Raw genomic sequence first — 26,708 nt, 5'->3', positions numbered from 1 at the left:
TCCTGTTGTAAAAGCATCTTTCCTCTCATTTGGCCTCCGGGCTCTTAGACGGTCTCCCGAGCGGATACGTTTGGAACGCTGTTTTCACGTTGTAGTATGGACTGTGGAAACAGAGGCTTTTGGAAACGATGAAGCATGTTTAGTCTTGTAAGACGTTGTACAGAAAGACATGATTATAGCAGTAACGTTAACCCCTTACCAGTCACCCCCCATTTTTGGCATGGAGACAGAAATTACATACCCAAAATAAAGATGTTTCTGTTCATGATTCTTTCTGACTAGATCCATGATCAACATTTGTCCACAAGCTAACACTTCGACGTTTACCGTTCAGGAATGGGAATAGTTTTCCTGACATGATGGAAATTATCACTGAAATGATGTTTTATCGAAATATTGGTGAAATATAAAAGCCAAGTCTTTAGACTTTCAATTGATGCGTGGTTTATCCAGATCAAGTAAGAGTGTGATGTTTAATGTGCTGTGAAAGTGGAACGATGATAAACTGGGGCCATTGGCGATGCTTGAAAGCAAATGGGTTAACAGCAGTTATGTGCTATTCACTTCCAAGTGGTTTCTAAAGATATTTACTTGCCAGTTTTTTCGTATTACGGTCCTTAAAAGGCGACAGTAATTTTACTCACGCTTGCTATCCTGCATCAAAACACGAGGGCAGATGCGTTTAAGATTAATTTTGAGTGATCACGCCAGTGAATGGTGAAATAGGTCCCTAAATGATTTGATCCTACCAAAGACTTGCACGGAAATTAAAATGTAAAATTAAATTAAGCATTTAGCAGACGCTTTTATCCAGAGACTTACAAGCTTTTTTTTTCGTGGTTAAAAGTGGCATCATCATCCGAAGGAATGTTTGTATCTGTAGTCCAAATCTATGCGCAATCCACACTCCAGATCAGCGGGTGGCGGTAAAGCACCTTTACGCTGGTTTGCCAAAATCGCCATAAATACTAGTAGAAGAAGACGGAAACTGCGTCATGACGTCGTTTAACAAACTTAAGCCGCGAACCTGCTTTTAGATGCAACGCTTTGGAAGCCAACTGCCGTGAAAAATACAATGAAGAAAAAGAAGAACCTGTTTTTAGCGTCTTCGCCTGAAAATGTATTGGTTAACGTCGCGCGGTCTGCGCCGCTAGAGGAAGCGGCCTCAAACTGCCACTCGGCCGGAACGCCGTGGTGAAAGACTGAGCCGCGGTGAGAACTGTCCAGCCCAGGCTGGTTGGATTCTTTCTGCTGCAATCCAGCGCTCGACAAGAGCTCTGTCTCGGGCGGCGCGATCGTTGTATCGAGCGAGGCGAGCTCGGAGCTTGCACGGTCTATTGGCCACGATGTGTGGCTTGGCGAGGAGAGCAGCTGTCGCGATGACACTTAATGCTGCACAACGGCCGTGTTTGGCTGGGTAGAAATGATCTCGGGTCCGGCAAAAGCAGCAGGTCTTATAAATCCCCTGTGTAGCACTCTTCGTTGGTACGAAAATTGGGTCTGTAATAAGGTGATTGACGAAGCGAACCAGCATGCTGATAAACCGTCAATGGATAGAGGTAAGTCAGCGATATTTATACTATGGGATTGATTACTTGATTATGGTCCACCATAAGGCTAAGTATCTGACGCACTCCTCCCGAATCTTATTAGTAAATTACATTAAAATTAAATGATTATAAAAACAGTCAGAACACAGACGATGAAAATTATTAACAGCAATTATTATATGATGCAATCACACTTGTAGCAATATTTGTTAGTTATGTTTGTTGATTCAGGGTTAGCATCATCTGGGGTGCTCTGAGGGTCAGCATCATCTCTTATCAGGTGTTCTGGATCCAGACTAGAGCTTGTGTAAATCCTAGTTACCATGGGATGTAAATCCTGTGGCAAAACAGAGAAACAAACAGAGACATCATTAGCATAGCTGCTGATCCAACAAAGTAAAATTAATTAGTTTAACCAAAGATAAAAGTAAGAATGCGCATTTGAGCAGATGCAACTGCAGTCACAATTTATGAGATATTGGTGAAAGAGATGTGTTTTTAATTTAGAATTAAACAGAGAGAGTGTGTCTGAACCCCGAACATTATCAGGAAGGCTATTCCAGAGTTTGGGAGCCAAATGTGAAAAAGCTATACCTCCTTTTATTGGACTTTGCTATCCTAGGAACTACCAAAAGTACAGCATTGTGTGACCTTAGGGAGCGTGATGGGTTGTAACTTGGTAGAAGGCTAGTTAGGTACGCAGGAGCTAAACCATGTAGGGCCTTAAAGGTAAGTAATGATAATTTGGAACTGATACAGAATTTAATAGGTACCCAGTGCAGAGACTGTAGAAATGGGGTAATATGTTCATATTTTCTTGACCTGTTAAGGACTCTAGCTGCTGCATTTTGGACTACCTGTAACTTCTTTTTTGAAGATGCAGGACAACCATATAGATATTTCAATAGTTGAGTCTAGAGATCATGAATGCATGAACTAGCTTTTCTGCATCAGAAACAGGTAACATGTTTCGTAGATTGTTCATAAGATGGAAGAATGCTGTTTTTGTAACATGGGAAATATGGTTTTCAAAAGACAAGTTGCTGTCAAATATAACACCCAGATTTTTTTATTGTAGAGGAAGTAACAGTACATCTGTCTAGTTGCAACCTGTAGTCTACTAGATTCTGTGTACTGTTTTTGGTCCAATAATTAATATCTCTGTCTGTAATGAGTGGGGCAGGGCCGAGAGCCGTGGGACCAGAGCGAGGTCAGTGGAGTGATTGGAAATGAGCAACACCTGCTCCACTCACTGGTCTTGAGTCCCACGGAGGAGATTGAAAGGATACAAAAGAGGAGTGATGACAGTGAAGGACGAGAGAGGACCAGGGCTGGGTTTTATTTTGTGTTTGGTTTGTGTTTCGCTGTTTTGTGTTTATTTATTATTAAAAGCTTTATTTAAAAGTCAGCACCCACCTCCTTCTTCCTGTGATTATGGAGTTTTTATACATTTTTACACTGTCTTATCAGAATTTAATAGGAGGGAATTATTTGTCATCCAATCTTTTGCATTTTAACACACTCTGTTAGCTTAGATAATTTAGAAGTTTCATCTGGTCTCGTTGAGATATAGAGTTGAGTATCATCAGCATAACAGTGGAAACTAATCCCGTATTTTCTAATAATATTACCAAGGGGCAACATGTAAATTGAAAATAGAAGGGGACCTAGGACGGATCCTTGTGGCACTCCATATTTTACTGGTGATAAATGAGATGACTCACCATTTAAATAAACAAAATGGTAGTGTTCGGACAGGTAGGATCTAAACCATCTTAGAGCATGCCCTAGAATACCTGTATAGTTTTGTAATCAATCTATGAGTATGTCATGATCTATGGTGTTAAACGCAGCAGTAAGATCAAGTAAAATTAGCAATGAGATGCAGCCTTGATCTGATGCAAGAAGCAGGTCATTTGTAATTTTAACAAGTGTAGTTTCTGTGCTATGCTGGGGCCTGAAACCTGACTGAAATTTTCATACAGATAATTTTTTTGCAGAAAGGAGCTTAATTGAGCAGAAACAACTTTTTAAAAATTTTTAGACATAAATGGAAGATTTGAAATGGGCCTATAATTTGCCAGTTCACTAGGATCTAGTTCGGGTTTCTTAATAAGAGGCTTAATAACCGCCAGCTTAAATGGTTTTGGGATGTGACCTAAAGATAACGACGAGTTAATAATATTGAGAAGCGGTTCTTTGGCTACAGGTAACAACTCTATAGTAATTTAGTGGGCACAGGATCTAATAAACAAGTTGTTGGTTTATATGCAGTGATAAGTTTATTTAGCTCTTCCTGTCCTGTAGTTGTAAAGCACTGCAGTTTATCTTTGGGTGTGATGGATGAAACTGAAGTATTAGACACTGTGGAATCTACATTCGCTATTGTATTTCTAATGTTATTTATTTTATTATTATTATTCAGTGAAGAAAGTCATTAAAGTTAAATGTTGATGGAATATTTGAATCAGGGGGCATCTGGTTATTTGTTAATCTAGCCATTTTAAATAGTATTAGCACACATTAGTATTAAGTTTATTATTTTATTAAAAAAACGAAATACATAAAGTGCAATTATATTATAACTATTATTAATACATGTTTATAGTTATTTCTACTGAGTCACGCTATATGTAGTGTGAGGACCAAACCAAATCTCCAGGTTCCCTTATATATAAACTTCAATAAGCCCCTTGAAGCTGCTGTAGTTCCATCAAAGCTGGTTCCATCCTGATGAATGACAGCTATGAGTGGAATTCAGGAAAATAAACCGTGGAACTCTGACCAATGATTGGACAGTTTACTCATACGTGATTTGTATTAACAAATTTGGTACGTTTAGAAACTTTTCCAAGTAAAAGCGAACTGCACCAAAAATAAAAAGCAAAATTGTAATAATTTTAATCCGTTTCAGAACAAAGCAATTGATCTAGAGGTGTAAAAGTCCCCTTATATTACATACAGGATGTTCGGGTCCACTGGACTATGGGCTAATAAAAGTGTGGAAATTTTAGGTCCTGTGTACTTTTATTTTGTCCCCCTACTGTCTGGTACTGCTACAAGTTTGGGTATGTGTGTTTTATGTGTGTGTATGTGAAAGTGTGAGAGAGTTTTGCATTCCTCATTGCAGCGTTTTGGACAATTTGCAGACGAGAAACCACCGTTTGAGGCAGGCTAAAGTAAAGGGAAATACAGTAGTCCAGACATAATGTTATAAAAGCAGGGATTATGGTATTCAAATCTTTGTGGGGCAAAAACTGTTTCAGTTTAGCAATTGAGCTCAGACAGAAGCTGCCCTTTAACACTGTGCTAATTTGTTTCTCAAAGTTGAGTAACGAATCAAATGCAACCCCAAGATACCTTACAAAGGGTTGAACACTGGCAGATAGAGACCCTAAATTAAAAAACAGTCCTACAGTATCCTAAAATCTGAATTTTGCTTTTGCTTTAATTTAGTTGCAAAAAAATGTTGTTGAGATCAGAGGCCAACCACTGCAGAGAGACACCCTGAATGCCCATCAACTTGTTCATACATCAGAATACTATGATCAATTGTATCGAATGCTGGACTTAAGTCCAACAAAACAAGCACTGCATATGAACCAGTATCGAAAACTTGCAAAAGGTCATTGCTAACCTTCAACAGTACAGTTTCTGTGCTGTGCAGTGATCTAAAACCCGACTGAAAATTATCTAAAACATTGGACATACTGACATAGAAATTCAACTGATGATTAAAAAAAAAAAAAAAAATCTATAATAGCTGTGAAATAAAAGCCAACTTAGAAATAGATCTGAAAAATACTGAGGATAGACGGATCAAGATGAGGTTTTTTAAGCAGAGGGTGAACCACAGCATGTTTGAAACTAGCCTGGTACAACTTAATTTGCTAAAGAAGAATTAATGATGGCTGTAACAGCTGGACTCAGGGTTGCAAACACTTCCTTAAAGGGATGGTTCACTTTCAAATTAGATTTTGATATGTTTTAGCTTACCTCAAGGGCATCCAAGATGTAGGTGTCTTTGTTTCCGCAGTAGTTCCCATTTTGATATTTTTGGGTTAAACCGTTCTTGTCTGTGACTCATATAATGAAGGTCTATGGTCAACACCTCAAAGAGCATGCACAGAGGAGTCCAAATTAAACAATTCCCCATTGTAAGTACACATTGATAACCGAAGACTCGAAACGAGCAGTTTGTGTAAGAAAACGAACAGTATTTATATAGTTTTTACCTCTTGTACACAACCACGTCCAACTAACCTGAGGGTGCGCGTGCTTCCTGTTGTCGTGTGACGTTTGTCCGGGCTCTGGCTTAGTCTGTGCAAGCGCGGAAAGCCCTGGAAGTTATCTCTCGAAATCTAACGATTTCAGCACTGCTTAGCTTAAGTGGGCAACGGGTCTTGGGCTCAAGGGTGATATGGCTGCCGGCATTATAACAATATCAGCTAGCTGTACAGAGGAAATTGGATGAAACAGATCCATAGTTTGCAAACCTGTTGGTGAACTCAATGGGGAATCTTATGTTGATGGTTTAATAAAAGCCTTAACACCTTAACTGTCACCCCGTCCCGAATACGGGACGCCTACGTTTACTTCACTATATTACAATCAAATCTAATCTAATCTTGACAAACTATATATAGTTGGAAAGGTCCCAAATATATATTTTACCAATGTTTTTTTGTTAAAAATTATGTAGTAAAAGTAATAAATTAATTTATGACAAGAGTGCACCCTCAAAAGTCTACATTATAACAGGAGTTTTGACCTTTATTTAAAAAAAGACTTCTTCGTTGCCTTTTTCTATGTCACATTTTAGAAATCATCAGAAATTATATATCACTTGAAAACATAAAATCTCAAAATTCATCCTTTAAAACCCTTTTTAAAATCAGACATTGCATTACCATGTAAATGGTACATCAATATCATGTTACAAAATGTTTTCATTCATGAATTATAAAAATTAAGGTTTGTATCAGTGACAGTTTAATTAATATGAATTTATTTATTATCATTTTCTTTTTTTTAAGTTCTCAAAGGTTTCCTGAGATGGATCAAAAGATAGTGGAGGCAAGGGATTTAACACTAAATCAATTGTCTTAAGCAGCATCTTCGGTCGGTTCACATTTTCAATAATGAGTTTGGAAAGGAATTCAGACTTAGCCTCTTTAACTGACTTTCGGTGGCATGCAATCATACACTTGGAGTTTGTCTATTTTCCATTTTCAATCTTCCTTACGACACTCTTGTCTAAGAGCGTGGGTATTATCATTTAACCAAGGCTGAGTGGTGCCCTTTCCCTTCGAATTCCTTGGCTTAAGGGGATCAATAGAATCTACAGAAATGGAGCAGGAATTAGTAAAACCTCCACTATCTCTTCAGTGTTTAATTTGTCAAAGGCAGCAACATCTACAGAGTAGTGCTCTGAAAATAAACTGGCAGTGGATGGCTGAATATAAAGAGAATAACTTAAAGACTGAGAGCATCTGGGGGTGGTGGAATCACAAACAAATTCAAACACAATTTGCAAATGGTCTGAAAAAGTCCCAAATTATTAGTAGGGCTCAAAGCAAATTGTGACAGATTTAAAGATTCAGTGAGACATAACTCTTTCACCAGATGTTTAGATGGACAGCAAAGGTGAATATTAAAGTCTCCTAGAATCAACAGTCTATATCACTATGAGACACGATAGTAGCGGGGAGCTCAGATAATTGCTTAAAATAGTCCTTGTTGAGTTTCGAAGGCCTGTAAATCATTGCACATAATACACCTTATGTTGATTCTCATTAACTGTACCTCAAAGTTGGAGTACACATCTGTATATACAAATATATTTTTTTAGTTTTTAGCAACACCACCACCATGACCAGAAAGTCAAGGAGTGTTAAAAAATAAAAATAAAAACACAAAGCACAAGAAGAAAGTTCACAAAGAGATGATAGTTCATCCAGTTTCAGCCATGTTCCAGCCACACATAAAAAATCAAGGGAATTTGTGATGAAAAAGTCATGATTTGTTTGCCAGAGACCGCACATTTATTAAGTCTGTGGCACAGCACTTACATAATTTGGAGATAAAAAGTTATTTGAACAGAAGAAGATATTAACAGTTCAGATTATGCAGATCCGAGTGTGAATGCAATGATAAAAAACTTAAATAATATCAACCTTTGGGGATAAATAATGATCCATTGTATTGCTACCAATCCCTAATGTTATAAAGTTTTGATATTATAAATCTATGAGAATAGGGATGTCCACACCACAGCTATAACAATAACGACACAAATGAATCACTTTCAGCAAACTAGCATGATAATTTAAATTGCAGACTACATAACTTACTCGGTTACTAATGTAACCTTGGTTCCCTGAGATACGGGAACGAGTACTGTGTCTGTTTAAGCTGCTTTAGGGAAAACTAATTTTTCTCTGAATAATGAAGTCTGTTTCAATCACGCAGTGTAACTGCATGGCCATTTGTTCATGCAGTGTGTTAAAAAAAAAAAAACGCCTGCCATCTGGCTATATAAGTGTGCACTTCGCCATAGGATCCTCACGTTACTTCGACTGAAGCATCGGCTGAGTCTTGCAGCTACATAGCATGGCCAGCAACACAGTACTCATTCCCGTATCTCAAGGAACCAAGGTTACATTAGTAATGAGTACATTCCCTGTCAATACTTCATTCATACTGTGTCTGCTTAAGACACTTCGGGGAACCAGTACAATCCTATCATGCTAAGTTAGAGGTTAGACGACTGATGCTAGAGCTTGCATTGACCAACGAGCCCCAGAGGGATCGAGCAATTCTTCCAAGAAAATATTGTACAGCCCCAGAACCCAGTAGGCCCAAGCATGAAATGCATTTACCGTGACCGTCAGCAGTTTGCAGGGGAGTCTGATGGCAAAGTGCACACTTATATAGCCAGAGGGCTCTGATGCCATACACTCCTGCAGCTCTTCTGCCGAGCCATTGGTTCGTTTTTTAATACACTGCATGAACCAATGTCCATGCCAGATACACTGCATGGATTAAAAAGGCTTTAGTAGTCTGAGAAAAGGAGTTTTCCCCAAAGCGTCTTAACTAGACTCAGTATGAGTGAAGTATCAATAGGGAACGTCTTGGTTACGTATGTAACCCTCGTTCCCTGAAGGAGGGAACGGAGACGTAATGAATGGGACCTCGCCCGAGAGCCCAATCACCTTCGAGTGGTAAAAAACGAGCCAATGGTACACAAAGTGGTACAAGTCAGCGGAACAGCAATGTGGCAAGGGGATGTAACGTCTCCGTTCCCTCCTTCAGGGAACGAGGCTTACATACGTAACCAAGACATTCCCTTTCAGTCGGTCAAGTTCGATGTTACTAATGGGGTCCCTTACAAAATGCCACATGGCTGTCTTCCAGCGACCCGTGTGACCAGCACCCTGTCGTAAGGCCAGCAGGAGTGAGGGTCTATAGCTCACACAGAATACACTGGGTAGCATATTCCAGCTGGACGTATGCTAGCAGGCTGCCTGCCTGTGGGAGGAGTTACAGAAGGAAGGTATCCACCAAGGTGGTGATACATAAGAGCAAGGGGCTTGCCAAGGGAAAGACACATGCTGCGGAGAGACTTACTGTGGACATACACACGTGGGATTGCCCAGAAAGGGGAATCACAACACATGGAGGCACCTAGTCCCACAGAGGGCTGACCAAAGGGCATGTACACAAGTGTTGGACATTAACAGTGCTGGAGGGACCCAGGGTTCTGATTGATGAACTCACCTGAGGGGAATAGCACACGCATCCAGTCTGCAGAGTTGCATTGCGCAGCAAGTGGATTGACACCGAGCAGGTTCTTACTAGCCCGAAGGGGCGAGTACCCAGGAGGACACGGGCTCTACACGGAGATTATAAAATATCACGAATGTGTTAGGTGTCGCCCAGCCCGCAGCTCTACAGATGTCTGTTAACGAGGCGCCATGCACCAGCACCTAGGAGGAAGCTACACTCCTAGTTGAGTGAGCTCTCACCCCCAGGGGGCATGGAAGGTCTTGAGCCTGATAAGCCAGGACAATAGCATCCACTATCCAGTGGGATAACCTCTGCTTGGAGACAGCCTTTCCCTTCTGCTGGCCTCCATAACAGACAAAGAGCTGTTCTGAGGTCCTAAGGCATGTGGAGTTCTGTCCACGTAGGTGAGGAGCGCACGTACTGGACAGAGCAGCGCCAGGGCTGGGTCTGCCTCCTCCAGGGGCAGTGCTTGCAAGTTCACCACCTGATCCCTAAAAGGAGTGGTGGGAACTTTGGGCACGTACCCAGGCCGGGGTCGCAAAATAATGTGAGAGTTAGCCAGCCCGAATTCCAGGCACACTTCATCAACTGAAAATGCCTGCAGGTCCACGACCCTCTTCACCGAAGCCAAAGCCATCAGGAGCACAGTTTTCAAAGATAAAAACTTTAGCTCAACTGAGAGCAAGGGTTTGAAGCTCTCTGCAGTGCCGATAGAACCACTGCGAGGTCCCAAGAGGTGACTTGCTGAGGGCGAGGCAGATTGAGCCTCCTTGCTCCTCTCAGGAACCTGATGATCAGATTGTGCCTCCCAAGAGCAAGTTGCGACATGTGGCGGGAGCGTAGACCACCTTGACGGTTGATGTACACTACAGTGACAGTGTTGTCTGTACGGACCAGAACGTGGTTGTCCTTCAGCAGGGCCCTGAAGCGGTGCAGAGCAAGTCATACTCTTAGCAACTCGAGGCAATTGACATACCACTGAAGTCGGGGTCCTGTCCAGGAGCCTGACACAGCATGCCCGTTGCACATGGCAACCCAGCCCTTGGCAGAGGCATGTGTTGACACAACAACATGTCTGGACATTGGTTCTAGGGGCACTCCAGCCCGTAGAAATGAGGTGTCCAACCACGGGGTGAAGTTTCGGTGTAGGCCAGTGCCCTGTTGCCATACCCCCCTTGGGACTCAGTCGTGAAGCCAGTGCTGAAGCGGTCTCATATGTAGTAACCCGAGCAGTACCGCCGCCACGGACGCCATATGCCCCGGTTTCAGTGGAACTGCTACCTTGCCCTTGAATTGTCTCAGGCAATTCAGCAGTGACTGCGCGCTCGTTCATAAGCCGCGTGAACATGGCGACTGAGTCTGTTTCCATACCGAGAAAAGAGATCTTCTGCACAGGGGAGAGCTTGCACTTTTCCCAGTTGACCTGAAGACCCAGTCGGGCAAGGTGTCTGAGCACCATATCCCTGTGCTCGCACAACCGCTCTTGAGAGTGAGCTAGGATCAGCCAGTTGTCGAGGTAGTTGAGGATACAGACATCTTGTTCCCTGAGAGGAGCCAGGGCTCCCTCTGCGACCTTCGTAAAGACGCGGGGAGACAGGGCCAACCCGAATAGGATAACATTGTACTGATATGCCTGCCCCTCGAAAGCAAACCGAAGAAACAGTCTGTGTCGAGGAAGAATGGAGACATGAAAGTATGTGTCTTTCAGGTTGATTGCTGCAAACCAAGCCATCAGACGAATGAATTCGAAAATGCGCTTGGGCATTAGCATCTTGAACGGGAGTCTGTGCAGAGCTCGGTTCAAGGCACGCAAGTCCAGGATTGGCCGTAACCCACCTGTCTTCTTGGGTACTATGAAGTAAGGGCTTGTCGTCTGGAGGGACCGGCTCTATCGCCCCCTTTGTCAGCAGAGTTGCGACCTCCGCGCGCATGAAAGGGGCATCTTTGCCCACCATCGTCGTGTGGACACCCCGAAACCTGGGGGGATGCCGGGCGAACTGAATTGCGTAGCCGAGCCTGAGTGTCCAGATGAGCCAGTGGGAAGGCCTGGGGAGCTCTAGCCAGGATCCTAGAAACTGAATCAGCGGGGTCAAGGGGACTACAGGCATACCCACGGTGGGGCAGCGTGGTGGAGCAGACAGCCCCAGCATGGGATTCATAGCATCCCTTTGGGGGAGGGGAGGGGGGCACTCGTCTGACTCCAAGTAGCAAAGAAGGCATGAGAAGGCGAAGCGTTCTCGAGCTGGCTTTGCATTGAAACTGGCAAGGGGAGAGGAGAATGAGAGCAGCGAGGAAGCACGTCGCCAACTGTCGTTCATGGCCTCTTGGGACCCGGAGAGGAAACGGCTCTTTTAGTGAAGGTTTGGGTACCATCGGCCGCAGGGCCATTGGCGGAACAAAAATAAAACGAGAACAAAGGATTCTCCCCCGGCCCTCCTCCTGGGGAAGGAGTGGTCCTGCTACCATCTCCTGACAAGCTGATGTCTCCAACTCTGGGTTGCCCGTCTCAGGAACGCCGCTTGGCCTGGCATTTGGCAGGCTTGGGGCATAGATGAGTTGCAGCCCTTCTGCGGCCATCTCCTCGCTGCGGCCGGGGTAAAGGCTGCTGCTGTGGCCCCGCGGGGGGGGTGCACTCTGCGACAAGCAGGCTGAGGCAGCTGTGCTGGCGGCGGGGTGGAGGCAGCAGTGGGCCGCCGGGGCAGGATGTGTCTGATGGCCTCAGACTGCTTCTGGGCGGCAGAGAATTGCTGGGCAAAGCTCTCTACCGCGTCACCGAAGAGGAGTTAAGGAGCTGAGCCAGATCAGAATCCCTCATGTCTGCCAGGTTCAGCCTTAGGTGGCGCTCCTGGACCACCAAAGTAGACATCACGTGACCCAAGGAGCGCACAGTGACCTTTGTCACCCATAGAGCGAGGTCGGTAGCGGTGCACGCCTCCTGCAAAACCCCTGGGTCAGCACTGCCCTCGTGCAGCTGCCAGAGCAGCTTGGCCTGATAGACCTAAAGTGAGGCCATGGCATGCTGGGCAGAAGCGACCTGGTCCGCAGCTCTGTAAGCCTTTGCCACAAGCCTCCACCATACCAAGCGGAGGCGCTCTGTGGACACAGTTGCATCGCAACAGAACGCTTCACCGGAGGAATCCCAGCATACCCCTTGGCCGTCCCGCCATCGAGGGCAGTAAAGGTGGAGAAAGTACCAGAATGGTTTCGGGCAGTTAAAGGTGCCTTCCATGAACAGGTTACTTCCTGGTGCACTTCCGGGAAGAAAGGAACCAGACGGGGGTGCTGGTGATCTGCATGTGCAGCACCCAGGAACCAATCATCCAGCCTCAAGCGCTCGGGACAGGGAGGAGGATTCCACTCAAGCCCGATGCTCTCTGCTGCCCGGGAAAGGACGGCCGTCAGCTCGGGATCGTACTCGGACAACGCTGACACTCCTGAGAGAGGCAACGCAGCCGAATCCTCATCTCCCGAGGACTCAAGCCTGCTTTGTGATGTGGCGATCAACATACAGTCCTCTTCGCGAGCCCCTAATGAGATGTCAGGAGCCTGGGAGGGTCCAGCAAACTCATCCGCAAACTCAACCGGCTGCGGCGTATGTGAGGGGGGTATGGCCCGAGGAGGTTGGCTCCCTGGCCACCAGCCGAAGTAGCCCTCTTACAAGAAGAAGAGCTAGAACGGGGTGTGGCAGAGGGGACTCTATACCTTTTAAGGTAATCGAGTCTCTATCTCAATGCAGAGATGGTCATGTCCCCGCAATGAGAAGATGAGCCATCCACAAACGCAGTCTCAGTGTGCTGGAAGCCCAGACACGTGACACAGCGATGGTGGCCATCACGAGGAGCGATGTATCGACCGCACCCAGAATGACAAGGGCGAAATGACATCTTTAAAAAGACGCAAATCGGCCCGTATCTCTTTTGTGAAAGAAATTTGCTCTTTCAGAGGTGTTGAAGTGCTCAGGGGAATGCGGGAGCTGTCGCAGGAAACCCAGATGAACTGCCGTCACACCAACACCAGCTCTTGCTTGTAGCACTCCGGTGAAAGCAGCACCCGATGTGCTCGGCTTGAATGAGAGTTGCTCGCGTTGTTCCTTATATACCCGCTCTGCGGGGTGGAGCTCGCAATGCAAATCCCGCAGACCAAGGTATTTTGTGTACCATTGGCTGGTTTTGTACCGCTCGAAAGTGATTGGGCTCTCGGGCGAGATCCCATTTGTAACGTCGAACGTGACCAACTGAAAGGCAACTGCAGCACAGACTGAACAGTTTAAACTAATATACAGCTGCTGGTCATATAATTAGAATATTTCACTAATTCCATTCAAAAAGTGAAACTAGTATATTATATTCATTCATTACACACAGACTGATATATTTAAAATGTTTATATCTTTTAATTTTGATGATTATAACTGACAACTAAGGAAAATCCCAAATTCAGTATCTCAGAAAATTAGAATATTGTGATAAGGTTCAATATTGAAGTCACCTGGTGCCACACTCTAATCAGCTAATTAACTCAAAACACCTAAATGGTCTCTCAGTATAGTTCTGTAGGCTACACAATCATGGGGAAGAGACTGCTGACTTGACACTTGTCCAAAAGACGACCCTTGCACAAGGAGGGAAAGACACAAAAGGTCATTGCAAAAGAGACTGGCTGTTCACAGAGGCAAAGGGAAGGAAAAGATGTGGTAGAATAAAGTATACAAGCAATAGGGATAACCGTACCCTGGAGAGGATTGTGGAAAAAAAAATGTTCATGTTCATACTTTTCAGTTGGCCAAGATTTCTAAAAATCCTTTCTTTGCATTGGTCTTAAGTAAAATTTTAATTTTCTGAGACACTGAATTTGGGATGTTCCTCAGTTGTCAGTTATATACATCAAAATGAAAAGAAATAAACAATTTAAATCTATCAGCCTGTGTGTAATGAATGGATATAATATACAAGTTTAACTTTTGGAATGGAATTCGTGAAATAAATAAATTTTTAGATGATAATCTAATTATATGACCAGCACCTGTAGTTCCGTTCATGGTTTCAGTGGGCCTTTATACTGAAATCCCAATACACCTTAAAAGATGATTAAGCGTGTTAGTCAGAAAACTCTCTTTAAATCAACCTTAAGAATGATGCTGGAATTTGTTTTTGTTTTTTGTTATTTTTTTGCAGGCCAAAAAAGGACCGTATGCGTTCTTGTGGGACATGGCCGTGGTGGAGTATGCAGCATTGACAGATGATGACTGCACCATCACTGTAGCTGGCAACAGCATGAGCAGCAAAGGCTATGGATTCGCCATGCAGCATGGCAGTCCTTACCGAGACCTCTTCTCCCAAAAGTGAGTATTGCCTGTCTTCCTATTAAAACATACGTTTTACCTCATAAAAATAACATGCAGATAGTATAAGGAGTATCCGTTGTTCAAGCAAACGGTATTGTCATAATTATTTTAAGTTGACCGTGCTTTGGGGAATTTGATGAGTTGTATGGTGAAGAGTTCTATATCTACTGAAAAAGCTTGTGTTATAGCAAAATATTTTAATAATTATTTTTTATAGAATGATATAATATATATTCTGTCGTTTTGTGAAAGTTTTTAAGAGCTACTATAACATGCAATAACATTTCAAGATTCTGCAGACATGTTTCAAATGTATTTCATTAACCTGATCCAGTTACCACATAAATAACTTACATTATCACAGGTACCTTGAATCTCCCACAGCTCAAAGACAGTCTTATTGCACACAAAGCCTTGATTTTACATTCCCAGTTGTTTCTTGGGATTAGTTTAACATGCATTACAAATTGATCCCTTTGTGAATGTAGCAGATGCCAACAGACTGTCTAAAGCTTGACATATTCACTTGTAACCAATTAAAATTGTTAAATTGCATTGCCTTTGGATTTTGTTAAGCTGGATAAAGATCTTTGTTTTCCTTCTCACTCACTCTGTATTGATCTATATAGAATATATTAGCATGACCCAACCATCAGCAATACCCAGTGTCAAATAAATAAGTGTCAAATGGATGATCATCCATTCACTTTCTAAACTGCTTGTCCAATCTGAGTAAAGTGTCATACATTTCTTTATAACTAACTATTAAATATGTTTTGTATAGTTTATACGTGCTAATTTTTTTGTCAGGGTTCAAGATAATTTTCATTACTACTGGATCTGTCAGTTTGCAAAGTTTTATAATGATTATTAAACAACAACCACAAACTATGCAAAAGTAGCAGCCTTTCTGGTGCACTCAACATACAAATTTGTGCACTCGTTTTTATTCAGTCCTTCTGCTAGACTACATTAGTGAACTAATGTAGGGAATAGTGAATGAGGGTATAGTGGGTGATATCGAACACAACAAAGGGCTTAAACGCGAACGGTTAAACAAAGAGACAAGGGACACCTGGGGACACAATCAAGGGTAACAAAACAGAAATGAAACAAAAGACAAAAGACTACACACTGGCACAAGAAACTAAGTTCCAAGCACAAGACAAAACTGGGAACATGTGACATCCAACATTAAAATAAGTGTACTGGAAGGCTGACCAGTTGACTCAAGGGACCTGAGATTCAAATCCTGCTCCCAGTTGCATAAAACCTTTTATGTTGAGAAACCATTTATAATTACAATTTATATAGAATTTTATTAATAATTATAATTAATAATTATAAAGAGTAATTTATTTGTTTGTTAGTTTGTTTTAGCTCAAGATGAGCTTACAATATTGTGAAATTGGGCCCTGATCTCACTTCCCCTCTCTCACTTCTACTTTACTATCTACACTCTGTCATCTTATGAAAGAATGGCAGAAATCTCCAAAAATGAAAAAAGGCCTAGGGTAACTGGGGAAATGCATTCTGAGGCAGCTGGGAAGAAGCTTGCAGGTTATTACATACCCTGACAGCAAGCAGTTTCGGCCCAGATCCGGCCCACCTCTGGCCCGCATGGATTTCATGCGGGCCGGATGTGGGCCGGATCTGGGCCAACACTATGTTGCTGTCTGGGTAGTGAAGCATAATGTCATGTCTTCTTAAGTGAAGAATTTATCTTACCATTTTGCTTTGTGGCCAATCGTTATCTGTTCTCTCTGCCACTCGCATCTGTTGGTAGCCCCCTTGCATGTTTCTGTATGTTACATTTTATATTAAAGTGAGTGAAACACCTGTAACACTTGTGGGGGTGCCCTTCACTTCAAACAATTTAACTTACAAAAAAATTATTATTTATTTTTCTTTTTCTTTTTTTTTCTTTTCTTAAACGTCATTACTTTCCTAGTTTTTGTTTGTAACACCAAAGTTATAAAATGTATAAACATTTAATCTGCTCATAGTGAGACATTAAGCTGTTGTGTGTTTTGTGCATCTAGAAAAGGGCATTGCCTTGCCCTCCTCATGGTGTTATGAATAGCTGCTAGGTGGTTGCCAGTTGGTCCAGCACAATCTTATGGCAATTTGTAACTATTTTACTTTTATTTTTTTATTTTTATTTTGGTTGCTATTTTGGATAATCTTGTTTGCATGATTTTATACAAACTGCTAATGCCCCAGTGACGGTTATGTTTACAAGTCCAGTTAGGGGAAGACCTTCATGGTTTCTTGTTTGTTTGTTTGTTTGTTTTTTGTTTTTTGTTTTCAAAAAAATCATATGTTTTCATAGAATTCACATTGGATAAATCCATACAAACTCAGCACCAGTTGTATTTTCTCCATACGATTGTGTTATTTGTGGTGCTGCAAAGAACAACTAAATTAGAGGTGCCATCCATAACAACCATTTCTAAACAGTTTTTCAAACACTTCCTCATCAGCTATTGGTCAACATATATAGAGAGGCACCTACAAGTTTACTGATTGGCTAGCATGCCCAAGGCTGCATTCATATAATTTGAGAGGAAAGGAAGAAACCAACCATAAGAAAACCTTCACATAAAATAAGTACATTTGATTGTCATCCTTCACAGGATTCTGGAGTTGCAGGAGAAAGGAGACCTGGATGTCTTGAAACAGAAGTGGTGGCCTCGGACTGGCCGCTGTGACCTCAACAGCCACAGTAATGCCCAACCGGATGGCCGCTCGCTCAAGCTTCATAGCTTCGCCGGCGTCTTCTGCATCCTAGCAGCAGGGCTCCTATTGGCCTGTCTGGTGGCTGCCCTGGAAATGTGGTGGAACAGCAATCGCTGTCGGCAAGAGCAGCCCAAAGAGGTGACCGAGCTCAGGGCGAGGAAGACAGAGCAGGGAGAGGACACTGCCACACTCTACTTTAAGGATCCCGCAGCAGACGCGAGCCCTGATTTAGTTGAGCTCCAGTATACACAGTTATAGGTGTGCCCTGATGAAATCAAAATTGGTCCCCATGCCCATTTAAAATTAACAACAGATTTTATGTGTGCTTGGTTTGTGCACAGTGCCCTTAATGAAGCAGGCTTTACAGTCTAGAATGTCACATTTACTAATAAGTTGTGATTGTGGAGTTTTGACTGTTTCGGAACATAAAAGCTCTGCTTAAAACCTTAGTGAGTTGCCATGTACTGTCTGCATAGGCAACTGCCTTTCAAGGTAGCATCCAGCAGTGGTTGATGTAAAACACACTACGCAGATAGCAAATCTTAGGTTCTGCTTATTGAGCCATGTGTCACCAATTCCAATACTGCAGTTAGCATTTTGGTAATTTAAAATGTGATATATAAAAATACATAGTACAAAAGTTATTTGATTTTCAGTATTGGACGTATATATTTAATAAGCACTATCTTGGACCTTTAAAAAAAAATTAGCTCATTGCAATGCATTAAATGCAGTAATGCTTTAGAGTTTGTCCAAAATAAGGTATTTAATCATACCTTATGGATAAATGTTTACATTGTGACATGACTATTAAGTCTTGAAGTGTACCTAGGCAGTCAAGGTTTCGGATAAGAGTTACTGTACTATATTCCACCAGTTAGATTTTTGTTTGAATCTTAAGTAAGAATAGTATGCACTTTTTCACACCAGAGTTTTCTGCAGAGGCTAAATCATATAACTGTTTTCTTTTTATTTTTTTTATTACTTTTTTATTATTACGTTATTTAAACATCCAAATGATTGCCAGAATTTTGAGCTGAAAAAAACAAAACAACAACAAACAAAAAAACACCTTAAATACAGAGTTGTTTCAGAGCACCTTAAACCTTGGCAGTGGCAAATATTACTAATGATTCTACACCAGAAAATTCCTCAGCAACCTTGTTATGGTCCTCTCTCCCTTTTTTAATTTGTTCTTTCTCTCATTTAGTGTTTTAAACAACACTTTATACCCATAACTGTGCCTTCATAATGCAATTAAGTGTCTAACGTTACTGTTCTCTTGAAATGACCTACTTCTTAATATCTGACTAATTGCTTCACTTTATACCCTCTTTTATAAGCCTTTCAAGGGCTTCATCCATTGCCAATGAAATTGCATTTAATAGACTAGTACAAGGTTGATGTGGATCCGTAAACTAAAGTGTGCGCAAATGTGATGCTTGCATGAGTCTGTATGCTCAGTTATTCTAAAAAGAGCCAAAAACAACTCAAACCCCAAACAGTCCATAATCCCTAGTAATTTACTGTGTGACATCCTGTTGCATCCTTGTTGACATCAATGTGGACAATTTTATGGATATTTTTACTTTTTTATTTTTTTAATCTCAGTATTTTCTATTTTACATTTATTCTTCATTTTTTTTTTTTTTTTATGATCTCATGCAGGATACTAAGGATTACAGACTGACAAGGGTTTCTGGTCCATTGACATATAATGATATTGCTACTGCTTCATCGGAGGGGAGCAAGGACATTTGGACAGACAGAGAAAGAGACTGGGATGAAGCAGAAGCTATTGACACAGGTCAGAATAGAATTGTAGGCCTCTTCTTTGATTGGCTGGGAATTAACCGGACCAGATGTAGAAGCCATCTAACAATAAAGATGTATTTCTTTATTTTGGGTTTTAGTTGCTTAATTTAGCTGATTCACCTTCCAAGATGTGTTGGGTTTAGAATGATGCCTCTGCTTTTCCTGCTTAGAATTTTACTTTTATTTGTTTTAAACGATTAGCACAATGCCACATTAATGATGATAAATGATTTTCCAGTGTTTAACTGGTGCCATTTATTTGTTGAGTCATTAGGCTATTGCTTATAATCTAAATGACTAAACACACGTTGATGCATTTGTATTCCTTCAAACAGAGGTAAGGATGCACACAGGGATGCTTTTTAAACAAGTGTGGAAAGCGTTCCTGTGTTAGCTAATACTTGTTGGATGCTTTAACTTCAATATCTGCTCCAACTTGTTAATTAAAAACATTTTAGTTAAAACCTTAGTTTTGAAAACAAATTAATTTGACCTAATTTATATTTGTCTACAAAACATATGTCAATCAATAAAAGCAAAGCATTTAGATCAAAAGGGTTTTAAGATCATGAGAAACAAATTCAACAAAGTGATTGTTTAGGGGTGCACTAGCAACAAGATCCCTCTACCGTTAATAATGTAGCTTTGCAAATAGCATTGGTAGAGCAGCAAATGCCCTGGATTTCAGATATTTTTTCTTCTCTTGTATAACATACAAGAAAATCACAGTATCACAATCGAAATTAAAGTCATGGGGGTTTAAACAAGACCTAGCTGAAAATGATTGCATGGCCTGAAGCAAAACTAGTACACACGCTCCTTATCTCCTTAAGATTGAAAAGCGCAGGTTTTGATTTAAAAAATTAACCTGTTCAGTTTCATTGATGATTGACACTAAAGTCAATGCCTGTTTCACACATAGTGCGTATGCGTATGTGTTGTGTATTATTTTACGCACCCATTTTAACAGATTAGAGCGTTCACACTGAACGTGGTTGCAGTCCAGGAGCGGTGCATCTTGAGCAGTGCAGTGATTGTTTACACACTGATTCGGTTTTTGCTGTGCCGCAAGCTCTGAATTAAAGTGACAGTGCATTGTTCGCTGTAAAAATTAACATGGATTGACACAGAAATGAAGTAATTTCACAATAAATCGATTCAATTAAAGTCTGCTGTGTTTCATAGTCAACCCGTGGATTTTTGGCTAGGTTTTAAGCAAGAAAATGTGCACTTTTAGATAAACAAGGCAGTTAGCATAATAGATGCACTTGTGGAGGTCGACAAGCAAAGGTCTTTAAGATCTAAGGTATTGCTTGTAATAAAGACTTAAATGCAAAAAGCACAAGTCGACTGTTTCTGTCAGTGGTGAGTTTTAATTTTAAATATTTGTGATAGCCTAACAACAAAAGTAGGCTAACTGCTTGTGTTTAAATGTATTGCCTCTTGCTTGAGCAATTTAATATACAAACCTAGAAGTCAAATGCATGAATAATATGTTTTTATAGCTATTTACTGACCATGTAGTATAAAAACAGGTTTAAATGAATGTCTATGAAAGATTGTTACTGTACTGTGATAAGAGAATCACAATGCGGAAAAAGCTTTTTTAGTAACAACGTTTGATTTGAAATCAAAATAATGGATAAATGTTGTGTTTGTGGTAAGCAGCCTCAGATCAGTATCAGACTTCAAACACATCCTGTGTGAAAGCAAAATTAGTCCGTGCTGCTTCTGCACTGCGTACGTAACGCACACGGATTGCATTCGCACTGCAGACAGAGTATGTGTGAAAGAGGCGTTAGGGTTATCTTTACCACAGTTCAAGTAGATGCCGTCTCTGAAACTGCATTTTTACTGACTGTGGCCTCTGGATGCAGTGTACAAGTCACAATTTACCATCTTTTTATTGAATATTGTGGAATGATTAAACAATGAATATATACACTATATAATAGGATGAGTGACCTCTGAGAATTTTGGAGTAATTGGTAATTTCTGGATTCATTCACTATGCAGTAGTAGCAATAGTTAAGGGAAGAATAAAAAAAAAAACATCAGCAAAAAAAAATGTTGGCATCTCATTTTGTGTACATATTTAGTTTGGAAGTCATTGCATCTGGTTAGACAGTTAGATAATTCCCAGTCATGCATATTTCAGCACATCCAAATACAATTATCGGATCAGGGGGAAACAATGCATCCCTAAAAAGTTTGAATTGAGTCTGAATTCAATTCAATTGAAATTGAATGCAATTGTGTGTGTGTGTGTGTGTGTGTGTGTGTGTGTATTCTTACGTCATTATACCCTACAATTCACCCAACTCTCTTCATTAGTTAAGACAAATAGGATTACTGAACTGCGGTGAGATTGTGGGAAATGTTCGAAAGCATGTATCCCCCTGGAAATATTTGTAAAGAGAAGTCTGCTTCAACCTAACAAGACAGACTAATTTAGCCAGTGCAATTGCTTTGCAATTCCAGCCTTAACTCCTGCCATATTCCTCCCAAAAGCTTTATTACTGTCTAATATGTCTTTGGATTTGATGCTACAAAGCTTCATTAATCTACATATGTTGTGAGACCTTAACACATCATTTTGTGTAACAGTTTGTGGCCTTACTATAACAGTCATGGGTTCTGGAGCCAATTTGTATTTCTTCTGCATGATTCCAAAACATAAATATTCAAAATTAATTGCAGATTAGACGGGATCTGTATGGGTTAGATGGGTCTCTCAGCTTTGGCTTTGATTTTACTGTCTTCAAATTCTTTGTGTTCCAGCAATGGAGCCATTTTTAGTTTCTCAAAAAAAAAAAAAAATCTAATTCATATTATATTAATCATATATAGTGAACAAAGTTATTTTACCACAGAATGCAGCATATACTTCCATTACTATATGAATTCCTTTTATTTTTTTAAGGCAAAAAAAAAAGAGCTTGAAACTAACTTCACTAAAAACACTTTTACATGCTAAATTGTTTACCCAAATAATTTTCAAGCACACAGTTTTAAAATACATGCTGTTTTAACTGACAGTTAACTGCAGTCAGGGATGTAGTGGAGGCTCAACGCAAGTAAACGCCATTTGCCATTCACGCCATTTCAGATCATTTTACTGACTCGGATCTTTGAGTCTCGTTCAGCAAAATGAACTAATCTTTTCTCTTTCCGTTTCTATGAAACTGACAGTAAGAATAAAAGACTCGGACATCACCTGTCGATAATAATAATAATAAAAATATTATTTTGAATAGAAATCACTCATACAGCAGCCATTCATCTCATCTCCTGTTTATTTGTTTTCGTATACATAATACAGTATCCATGATCCACCAGGGCTATATAGTCCAATGGTGCGCACATTTGGAGAAATAATAATTTTATGACATGTTTGTAAAATATTTCGTCATACAAAATAACATTTCTATTCATTTTGCAATCTGAAGATTTTCTAAAACTTCTCCAAAGCCTCCCATGATATGGTCTTACAATTATAAAATGAATAATTTTAGAGCTATCATCCTCAGATTTTAAATGAAGCATGACCACTCTTGTAGCTACACTTTAGTTGTGGTTAGTGTTTACTTGATATCCTACATTTAAAAATAATATTTTAGAAATGTAATAAATATATTCTTAACATTTGTTGTTTTTGTTTTTGCTATAGCATTCAGACTGGGTACCTAAACATTGAATTCATACAAAATAATTTATTTTAATGGTTTGTCTGAAAGGGTTAGTCTATAGGCCTTATAATGTGACCAGCTACTTGGCAGGATGTGGTGTGCTAAGCTGTTTTTCTCCATTTTAACTTAATTTTACAGACATTAGATTAATGTATGAATTGAATAGTGATTGGGTGACCTGTATGAGGGAACAACCAGTGATACCCTTGGTAGTAATATCAAATGATAGCCTATAATGATGTCATCAGGATTCACATACACTGGTAGGCAGTGGCCCACCTTACCGTGATCACGATGTGGTAAGCCAGAATTTATGGTTCATCCATCTCTTTTTTTTACCACTACACCTCTGACTGCAGTCATAAAAATGTCTGTACATTTTAATGATAATGTTTTTTTATGAAATGCAGGTTGGCTCTTGCACTAATTTTGTTAGTGATGTTAACTGTAAAGGCAGAATTTTTTTTGTCACTCAAGCGTAAAATGCCCACTGCCAAATTTGATTTCAAGGCGCACATTCTATAAAACTTCTCAAAAACGATTGTACTACCTGAACTTTCCAAGTGGGACTATTAAGTAAATTCGCAAAACACCCTGCAGTAACTCAAATAAGCCTTACTTGCATGGAGCTTAAAAGCAAAAATCTCTTCCTGGAATAAGCAGATCTCAGCCTCTCTGTCCCTCCTTTCTTCTCTCACCCTCTCTAGGACAAGGAGGTGAACCTGGAACAGGTGCATCGGCGTATAAACAGTCTTATGGACGAGGACATGGCACACAAGCAGATCCCCGCACCATCTATCGAGATCTCTGCCCTGGACATCGGCAGCATGCCGCCCAACCAGCAGCGGGAGGCTGTGCGAGACTACCCGGGCACGGGCCTGTCTGTGAACACCTTCCTCCCGGAGCAAGTTCATGGGTTGGGCAGGATGCTGACCCAGGGTCCTGGCAGCACTCTGCCCCTTCCTCACAGCAGCTCCACCATGCCCTCCATCCAATGCAAACACAGGGCTCCCAACGGGGGCTTGTTCCGACAGAGTCCCGCCAAGATGCCCATGCCAATGTCCTACCAGTCAGTACCAGGAGGACACATCCCAGAAGCAACTGAGCATAGTACATCCATCTAAGGTTATCATTATCATGGGCTGCCTCACTCTTGCTTTTCAAAGGAAAGAAGCTAAGCAGCAGTTGGAGCATTAAAAACTGTGGTGGTGTAAAAAGAAGTTGGGGGGGGGGGTAGTACGTAGAGATTTTTATTATGAAAAAAAAATTAAAACATGAGAAATAATTTTTTCTTGTACATATTTGTAAATACTGAGAGAGCAAAGTAAGTAAAAGTGTATTTTGAATATTCTCAATTTTTGAAGTTGAGTTACAAAAACATGAGCAACAAAAAAGGACATATAAAAATAATTCAAAACGACTGTTTGAATGGCTTTGTGAATTTTGTTCTCTATAGATAAAGACTCAAATTCATTGTGATTGTTTTCTAAGTGCCGAATTAAAAGATGTCTCTCCACATTTTGTTACTAGATGATCAACCCAAAAACTGAGCGCTGATAATTATGCACCCCTTTTACAGTCATAAATCTTCTTCAACGTGCAAACAGTGAGGCCATTTTAATTTTGCTTCCTTTTCAGATTTTACTTTTTGATTACAGATATAGATTTATCTGCTTGCATTGAGTTGATGTTGTTTATTATGGAATACTGAACAAGCAAAGGCTAACCATTCAAAATAGTATTGCAGTAACTTGGGCGGAAATGTTGTCTAGGACAAGCTAAATCCTTACAATCGTGGAAGCAGCATTGAAATGAAAAAATAAAAGCTTCTTCCTTTGTTTTTTTTTTGTTTTTATTTTGTCTGCATTTTCAGACTATTTTGAAACTATCAGCCCGTGAGCACAACCAGCACAGAGAAAACAATTTTATTACGTTATTTTACACCAGTTCATGCTGTCAATTGTGAAAGAGCTGTATTAACATTGCCTTTCTGATATTCTGACAGAATCTTTTATTATTATTATTTATTTATTTTTTGTACAACTGAACAACATTTTGCACATGGTGTATAGACAAAAAAACAACAACAAAACAACAACAACTTGTAAATAAAATTATTTTCATAATTTGTGACCCTGGACCACAAAACCAGGGTAAAATAAGGGTAAATTTTTTTAAATGTTATTTTATACATAATCTGGAAGCTGAATAGTTACGCTTTCTATACATGTATCATTAGGATAGGGCAATATTTGGCCAAGAAACAACTATTTGAAAATCTGGAATCTGAGGTTGCAAAAAAATCTAAATATTGAGAAAATCACGTTTAAAGTTGTTCAAGTGAAGTTCTTAGTAATGCATATTACTAATCAAGTTACGTTTTTATATATTTACAGAAAAATTTGTAAAAATTATCTTCATGGAACAATATCTTTATGTAATATCCTAATGATTTTTGGCATAAAAGAAAAAAAAAACAATAATTTTGACCCATGCAATGTATTTTTGGCTATTGCTACAAATATATCCCAGCGACTTAAGACTGGTTTTGTGGTCCATGGACACATTTACATGCGATTTATTATTGATTTTTTTTTTTTCTCCTAATGAAAAAAGGGGAGTATGTGATTGGAGTAAATGAAGCCATGTTGGTACGCCCACAACTGCACAAACATCTTCATCTATTTAGAAAACAGGCAGTTCTAAATACTCCAATTACACATATTAATTATTTTTTACTGTACAATGAAATTTTTTTATTTATTTTTATCTGCTGTTTTTTAAGCGTTTTTCAGGAGGGTCAGACCATATTATGTTTGTGACCTAAACCAGAACAACCTTATACACTTAATCCATTTACAGCGACTTGTGCATATTTTCCTGTTGCCATTCCACAAACCCTCTGAAATTTGCCATTTGTCAACTCATAAAGAGAAGGACATTTGTCAGTGTGGAGCACATAGACCAGTTTCTGAGAAGATTTCACCCTACACATGCTTGTCAGTCATAAATCAAGGTTGCATTCTGTATAATTTGTCCAAGTAGTTACTAATGTGAACCAAAGTAATATATTACACTGTGTAACACAACCAGTGGCTTTGAGATGCCGACATTGGTGGTAAGGATGTGTAATTTGTAGAGTTAAGTGTCTTCACTGCCTTACACTTGTGCCCCTTTGATTTCAGAGAAAAAACATTAAATATTCCATGAAATATAACAGTATCATAGCATAGTCTGTAACATTACATCTAAGGGAGACTCTTACTTTATTTATGAATATGCTGCTTGGAGTTTCTTAATCTTTAATAAAGAAATATGGTTTATATCGTTTGATTGATGATTGAGTAATGTTGCTGTTTTAATTTGGAGAAATATGCTGTTCCCATATTTGTCATGGTGATGCTATAGTAACTACAAAAAAATATAAAAAATTAATAATAATAATTAGTATCTCAGTATTGACCTGACAGGGAAAAATAGGACTTTTTATCACTAAAATCCATTAAAAAAGGTACACACATTTAAAATTGTAATGCACATTTGAAACTCTACACTAATATTACAAATTAGTGTACTGCAAAAACATTAATAAAATTGATTTATAGAGGAGATTTATGGCCATTAAAACAAATCTGTGCATGCTTTGAACCTTTCAAGTTATGTTCTGAACATAATAAAACATTAATCACCAACATTTTGTGGTTTATAGTAATTGTAAATAGTTAAGGGGCTTTGTTAAGAACCACACACCAGCTTATATTTTTTTAAATCACAGTAAAAATG

The 26,708-nt window shown here is 40.1% G+C and overlaps 1 protein-coding gene across 1 annotated transcript in view; it reads left to right on the top strand.

Annotated features, from left to right (window-relative positions):
• Nucleotides 1-24,332, top strand: part of LOC113072475 (glutamate receptor ionotropic, delta-1-like) — a 389,481-nt gene extending 365,149 nt beyond the window's left edge. The window contains 5 exon segments of the mRNA XM_026245462.1: nucleotides 14,513-14,679; nucleotides 17,319-17,559; nucleotides 19,090-19,193; nucleotides 19,195-19,228; nucleotides 23,633-24,332. Coding sequence (XP_026101247.1) covers nucleotides 14,513-14,679; nucleotides 17,319-17,559; nucleotides 19,090-19,193; nucleotides 19,195-19,228; nucleotides 23,633-24,049 — 963 coding nt within the window. The 3' untranslated portion in view covers nucleotides 24,050-24,332.
• Nucleotides 24,333-26,708: the final 2,376 nt, after the last annotated feature.

Source organism: Carassius auratus, unplaced genomic scaffold (genome assembly GCF_003368295.1).
Source record: "Carassius auratus strain Wakin unplaced genomic scaffold, ASM336829v1 scaf_tig00009130, whole genome shotgun sequence".
Taxonomy (NCBI): Eukaryota; Metazoa; Chordata; class Actinopteri; order Cypriniformes; family Cyprinidae; genus Carassius; species Carassius auratus.
This window is presented reverse-complemented; position numbering and strand designations above follow the sequence as displayed.